Source organism: Sinocyclocheilus rhinocerous, unplaced genomic scaffold (assembly GCF_001515625.1).
Source record: "Sinocyclocheilus rhinocerous isolate Xijiao unplaced genomic scaffold, SAMN03320098_v1.1 scaffold1097, whole genome shotgun sequence".
NCBI lineage: Eukaryota > Metazoa > Chordata > Actinopteri > Cypriniformes > Cyprinidae > Sinocyclocheilus > Sinocyclocheilus rhinocerous.
The window spans coordinates 9554-16975 of NW_015630974.1; the positions used below are offsets into that span (position 1 = coordinate 9554).

Sequence of the window (7422 nt, forward strand, 5' to 3'; positions counted from 1 at the left end):
TAAGCAAATCATGTAGCATAATTGTAAATCAACTTACCACAGATATCAGTGCCATTTCACAGAGAAAATATGAATATTGTATTGTAACCTTGTGGAGGGTGAAGAAACCAGGGCAGCAGTTGAAGCATGATAAAAAATATATAAATGACAACAGAAAACAATTTCTGGGAAACATGGAAGAAATGTCATTTATCAAACAGCAAAATCCAATACGCATCAAACTGAGCAGACATTTGGTGACTGAGGACTTACAGTATATAGGGCTTTAATGGGTTTTACTGCTGTTGGACGAGTAATGTCAACCCTATCTGTACAGTACCAGTCATGTGACGTTCTGAAAGCATGCTTTTGAGCAGCTTCTTATATTTGCAAGGTTGTACGTTTAAGCACACAACGAACACTGAGACGACTTCAGCCATAGAAATTCAACATACAGCTGAATCGACTATTATTGTAACATCTGAATTCTCATTGAAACAACAAGAGCAGAATACACACTTCAGGGGCTCCGAACCAAACTACTGTTAAGTGTGTTTCAGACAAACCATTTAGTTTCTTAACAGATTACTAAGAGCAAGTTTACCAAGAAAAACTTCTCTTTAGTGACAAAATGATGCATTCATAATTGGGCACAAGTTTTAGAATAAATATCAAGTCTAAAAAGAAGTCAAGCTAACAGCACTCCAGATCCAGATGAATAGGAACTGACATTTGTCTTGTGAAAAAATGAATTTTTTGGATTTATCTGTAATCTTGGTCCAACACACAATGCATCTCGACTAACAGGTTTACAGCGCAGAAGATCCAATTGTAGATCTTAAGGAAATTTGCTGCTTCAAATCTTTTAAAAACCAGAGGCAGTACAGCAGAACTTCAGGACTCGAAGCAGGATTTCATGATGGCCTCTCTGTCAAATTTGAAGCGGAGGAAAGACCGCGAGGAGTGGATGTATTCCTCATAACACAAGTCTGCCAGTCCGTTACAGCCATAGACGTCACCAGATGCATCTGCAAAAACAATTGTAGAATGACTGAAAAGTGAAAACAGTTGTGGACAGTATTTTAAATTCGTGCATTAAATTATTTGATGAATAAACATAAGGTGTGATCGAAAGCAAAAAGGTCCACTGTCAATAGTGTAGCGATGCATGATGCACAGCTCACACGATCAAGCAGCTTTCTATTAGGGGTGGGAATCTTTAGGCACTTCACGATCCGATCCGATTCCGATTCTGGGAGTCACGATCCAATTCCAAAACCATTCTTGATTAATTCTTCTGCTGTGCAAATACATTTTACAACTTTACATTTTAACCAAAATTGCAGTTTCTATGCTTCTTGTTTATAGTTGGAATCTCTGTATGTCAGTACTGCCATCTTAAAAATAAGGGTGTGAATCTTCACTGGTTTCACGATTCAATTACGATTATCATTATCAACTCAATATCAAGATGCGTCACATTCTCAGTTTTCAATATTACTGCACATGGCTATATTTTCATATACATTTTATATCAAATTTAATTTGTGCAAAATGTACTTAATTTTTTTATTATATAAGCAGACTACTTTTTAAAACAGTTACTTTTTTTAAATAGGTGTTCTTTAAGTATCCGAAAGTTTACAGACAATAGGCTAGTTATGGGCTTTTCTTTTTTCCTCAGCATTATTGCCATTTGATTATGAGATCATTGACAGTGGCAGCTTTAACAGGCTGCATTTACACTAATGCACAGATCTATTTCGATATATCAGATGTTCTGTCCTGCTCTGAAAACATAACTGACATATATTTACACCAATTTCATATAAAAGTATATGCAAGTGCATTTAACCGCAGCCGCGATCGAGCTTCAGGACAACAAACACAAAGCGCACGTGAAAGTCTGTCAGTGCGCGAGTTTCGTGCATCTAATAGTACTGCATTCCAAACGGCAGAAATTAATGCATATCTAAAGTAAAACACGGCGGGTGGAAGCACACACTGTCAAGCAATGCACACGTGTCTCACAGCGCAACTTCTGCGCAATGAAGCCCGCCGCGTCTCTAGCGCGCACACGTGCCATTTGCGGGGGAAAAAAAACAAGCTCAGAATCGTTGAAGAGAGAATCGCGATGCATCGGAGAATCGATTTTTTTCTCCCACCCCTACTTTCTATTGGTCAACACAGCAAATCCACGTGACCAACTTAAACCTGTTGTGAAATCTGCATGGAGAAATCCTGATCGCAAATCTGAGCACACCCTTACTCTCATGCATCACAAAACATTCAAACACTCATCAATTCTAGTTACATACTGGATATTTGTGAGGATTTTGCTTGTTATAAAATACAATTCATTTGATTTAGCTATAATCACAAAGCCCCATTTCTAATCCCTAATGCATCATTTCTTAAAAAGCTTATTTACCTGTGTCGAAGTTATCCTGCAGTCTTCTGGGCTGAAGTTTCTTGTCATCTTTCTACAAAGTAAATATAGTGTTACACAACTATAACTTCTATTGTAATGTAGGGCTGCACGATTAATCGAATGTGATTGTCATGCGCATTTTGTTAAAAAAGCCGGTTCTGTAATCAGCAGTAAATCATCATCACGTGCTTTCAGATGGAGCAGCATTTACTACACATAGCCGTAGTTCATTGACAAGTTACGCAAAAAAAAAAATGCAGACAATATTATTGCGCGATTCTGAAATCGAAGAAATCGTTCGCGATTATGAAAGCCGTTTGCGTAGCTTCTCAGTGAACTACGGCTCTGTGTAGTAAATGCTGCTCCATCTGAAAGCATGTGAAAATACCACATTTAATAACATGTTTTTACTCCAAACTCCCTTCATAACGTCAGTCGAGTGTTTGAAATAAATCCTTTTGTGAGATGATGTGGCTTCTTACACAGAATAAGGCACGCAACATATTTCATAGTATTTAAGCAGTGATAAAAGGCTATGCATTATAAATATACTTTATTTTAATGAAAATTATAATAATAATAATAACTCAGATAAACCGTATATTGCTGTAGTCGTGTGTTTATCAGTCATGTTGAATCAATGAAAGCAGTTGAATCTTCTGTTTATTCAGCTGCAGCGATAGGCATTTTCTGGGTTTCTTCTGCGAGGCGTATTTGGAGTTTCAGCGCGAGAGCGCCCTCTGGCCTTTGGATGGAGATTTACTGCTGATCACAGAACCGTGCTTCACTGAAAGATACACATGACAATCACAGCTTCTGTCGAATCGCGATCTCGATTCCATTTCGATTTATCATGCAGCCCTATTGTAATGTACAGTAAATGTGTGCAGCAGCTTACCTGCTGCTGACTGACACCATTAGCTCTTTTTTTCAGGTTTGGAGACTCCTGGTGTTTCTTGCTGTTGCCTTTCACATGATTCTGCAAGAAAATAAACCAACCAATCAGTGAAACAGCATTATAACACTGAAAGAGTTAGTGAAAGTGAAAAAAAAAACTGTGAATAAGATCTGAATTCAGTTCTCGCATACTGTGGATTTCTGTAGATTTTTGCACCTAATCGAAACAGCAGTAATATGTGTACACAATATTTTGTGATGTGAACACCTACCTTGGGTTTAAGCACGTCTACTAACTCGCTCTGGGAGGTTTGTCCGAAGGGTTTCTGTTGTTTTTGCTTGGACCAGCTTTCAGGAGACGCTTCCACCAACATCTGAGACCTTCTGGGCTTAGAGCTGAGAAGAGGAACAACAAAAATGTGAGCATGTCATCATTTCAACAGTCACCTGATTGCTCATTTTATGGCATGCAGTAAAATGCACAAGTAACTGTGCAGAAGATTATATACTTGAAGTGTTCTAGAAACATTAACACTATGTTTAGTTAGTCCTCCAGACTACAGTTTGATTCCAATGGACCGTGAGACACAATAACAACAGTAGCACTACTGTTATGCTAATGATCTTTCATTAATATGACTTTGGTTCCAATAAACCAGATTTGTGACAATACATTTTTGTCTACATTTAGCATTATTAATCAGCATGTTAAGAGCATTTCATAAAAAAAAAAAAATGGTATGACTGAATATTGTTTGCAGATGCTGATATAAAAATGGTCCAGACTTCAAGACGAAAACCCTGAACCCCAAACAGTTTATTTTCTCAGTCACATGGCCTTCTGCAACACATAGGTATCGAACTGTAAAAAGAATAATAGCCTGATAAAACATCTAATCTTACCTTTTAATATTCATATCCAACTGGGCTCAACTGATGACAAAAAACAACAACTTTTTTCACTTTGGTTCAATATCCTCATCTTTGATGACTGTTTGGTCTTTTTTTTCTTTTACAAAGTACTACTGCTGACCAGATGGGAATTTATAACAATTCCAAAAAAGTATTAAAAAATATTACTCATATCCAACTGGGCTCAAAGATATCCTCATCTTTGATGACTGTTTGGTCTTTTTTTTCTTTTACAAAGTACTACTGCTGACCAGATGGGAATTTATAACAATTCCAAAAAAGTATTAAAAAATATTAAATATTACAAATATAAAGGCCGGACATACTGGAACTTTAATTAAATACCATTGTTCTGTGCAATATTTTATAAAATTGTAATATTTTGATATTTGAAATGATAATTTGAATGAAATACACCATTATTTCATAGTCAATTTAATACATAAATCAGTGGGCCTTCTGAACGACAAGTCAGTCTTAAGGCCCCACAAATAATGAGTGATAATGCAGTCTTCAGATAGTCAACAAACAAATATGTGAATTAACTATAATTAGTCTGCTGGCTCTTATTTGACAATTGCGTCCCTCTTTAAATGCATAACCACTAACATACTCAGTTATTGGACGATTAGTCGATCAGCCCACCATCCTGGTCCATCCCTACCATAGAGCTGAAGCACTATAATGCTACTGCACTATTAGCTTGTTATGTAAAACATAACATCTTTTCACACGTGAAAATGTAATGGTGAATGCCTTTTATAGCAAGAATGATCGCACCGGAATGGTTTGCCTGGTGTGCTGCCATTGGACGCAAAATCCTCATCGCTGCTCGTTGACTCTCCTTTGTGTTTGGCAATCCACTCTCTGAGCTGCCTGCAGATGAGCACATTACACCTCACACTCATACTCCACACAACAAACAAAACATGAACATGGATCACTCTAGAACATCATTAATGAGAAGATGTACCTCATAAATGGAATAGCCATAAAAAACTTGTTAGGAGCCAGTCCAAGCTTGGATTTCGGGGTCATATCGTTCCTGTGGCAAGGCAGTTTATCCACTGAGAACCATTCAATGTTCTATCAGGAACCAAAAGAGCAGAGAAACACAATCAGAGCTTTAGACAATCAAACACATGTGCTTCTATAGAGTATTAAAATGTATACATACCCTTATCTCTTTTCTGGTCTTGGGGTTGAACTTGGTGTCTTTAGGAACTCCTGGTATAATGTACAATCGAACCAACTGATCTGAAATCCTCTGCTCAATGTATGTTTTTTGGCAGATACGATCTCGGATATCAAAGCCTGTCTCCTCCAAAACCTGCAGAGAAATCAAACAACCTTAACAGTGGTTTTCATTACCCTTACCTCTCAACACTTATATTTTGAAAGCTGAGAAAGCTGCATACTTCTCTCACAGCGCAGTCATGGAAAGCCTCATCTTCATTGACTTTCCCTTTAGGAAAAAGCGCTTTTTTGTAGCGTCCGTTTCCATAGTGACTTGTCGATTCGTCGCTCTGTTGAGAATGTCTTGAGTCTTAACCAGGAACATACTCGGAGTTGAATGAACTTACTCCCAAGCGCGGTTTTGGAACCACATACCTCGAGTAAGCAAGGTTTGGGGTTAATCAACCGAGAGTTCAGGGTTTAGCTGACGGTAAGTTAACCGTGCTTTCTGGAATATACCCCAGGTTTCTATAAATCCAAACAAACCAATCTGACGTTCAATCCTGCACATTTCGGAACCATTATACTTTGCACAATCATGCACTCATGCAGCAAAGTTCTCCCTTAAATCTTTAGTTTGTGAACCGCTTTCGATGACAGTTACATTACATAAACAATTAAGGTGCGATGCACACTTTAAGAATTTGATCGCATTTAGAAGGCATTTTATATTATATATATTTGCTTGTGACCGTGAAGACAGTGTTTGATGTCTGTGAACCGTTAGCTAGATGTTTCTGATGTCATGAACAGATTCGCATGAAGAGGAAAGGGTAAAGTTCTGTCGAATGTTTATTCATGAGGCTCCTTGTTGTTGCAAATTTGATTTTCTCTATATTTGCTATAAATGCCAGTAGATAAAGTAATAAAAAGAAAGATCATGTGCTCCCTCGACTGTTTTTCTGTTCTTTGTTTTCTGAATTGTGCAGCACTTTGGGTACAATTCTGTTGCTTTTAAATGAGCTAAACGTGTGTGTTGGGGTTTGTGGCTCTCCAACGCAATATTCTGCTGAAAGGCAAAGACACTTCAGAAAAACTGTGCATTTAGTCTGTGTGTTAGACTCAGTACTCTCTCTGGCCCAAATATGCTTTCATATAACATCTCTTAAGGATATCAGCCTTGGCAAAGTCCCTTATCCCACACTGAGGCAGTCCTGGTGAATTTTGCATGCAGAAGTCCAGGTAAAACCAATGGGCAAGCTCAATCTGGAAGCAAACTCTGATGGCATTGTCCCTCTCCTCGCTGGGGATGTGAAGAATGAAGCGACTACAAGACACAACACAGAAAATACTGAAACCATGACGCCAACATCATGAGTCAAAAGCACATTTAAGGATGATTTAATGATATTTGCACTGAGCTTTGTAACAAGGCATTTTAAATAACGTGGCACACTGGTTTTCTGAAGAACTTAATCTAACACAGGGCTGTCAAACTCAGTTCCTGGAGGGCTGGAGCTCTGCAGAGTTTAGTTCCAACACACAAACCATGTAGTTTTCAAATAAGCCAGAAGGGCTTGATTAGCTGGATCAGGGGCCTGTACCATGAAGCCGGATTAGCTGGCTAGCCAGGTAAATTTCAGTTTAGTTTGCACCAATCCTGGGTTTTAGGTACCATGAAAGTGGCTTGGCTTTTAGCAGCGTTCATTGCCATAGTAACTTACACTCCACGGCTAACCTGCTCGGGGGCAGGTTATGTTCTGAGTTAGAGATCTCAAACTGAAATTGGACCAATCAGATGTCTGACACAAAAAAGTCACTCCCTCAGTTTCTCTTGCTCCAAATTAAAGGTCACTAGTACAAAAAAAATGTCTGGCTTTAATGATAAAAAAATGACTACGTGGCCTTACATGTTCGAGTCTCTGTCGCTGTATATAACAAGTTTCACTTGTGACTGCACTGATACAGCAAGATCATTTCTTTTATTTGTCCTCTTTCATGAACAAGTACTTTTTTCATTGTAAATG

At 38.2% G+C, this 7422-nt stretch overlaps 1 protein-coding gene across 1 annotated transcript in view; it reads right to left on the bottom strand.

Annotated features, from left to right (window-relative positions):
- Nucleotides 1-721: 721 nt before the first annotated feature.
- The window catches only part of LOC107740787 (m7GpppN-mRNA hydrolase-like), an 8071-nt gene continuing 1370 nt past the window's right edge, over nt 722-7422 (bottom strand). The window contains exons 2-10 of the mRNA XM_016553288.1: nt 6556-6722; nt 5638-5699; nt 5397-5549; nt 5193-5305; nt 5000-5095; nt 3580-3703; nt 3309-3389; nt 2411-2462; nt 722-1007 (exon numbers count right to left, since the gene is read on the bottom strand). Coding sequence (XP_016408774.1) covers nt 874-1007; nt 2411-2462; nt 3309-3389; nt 3580-3703; nt 5000-5095; nt 5193-5305; nt 5397-5549; nt 5638-5699; nt 6556-6722 — 982 coding nt within the window. The 3' untranslated portion in view covers nt 722-873. The remainder of the gene's footprint in view (nt 1008-2410; nt 2463-3308; nt 3390-3579; nt 3704-4999; nt 5096-5192; nt 5306-5396; nt 5550-5637; nt 5700-6555; nt 6723-7422) is intronic.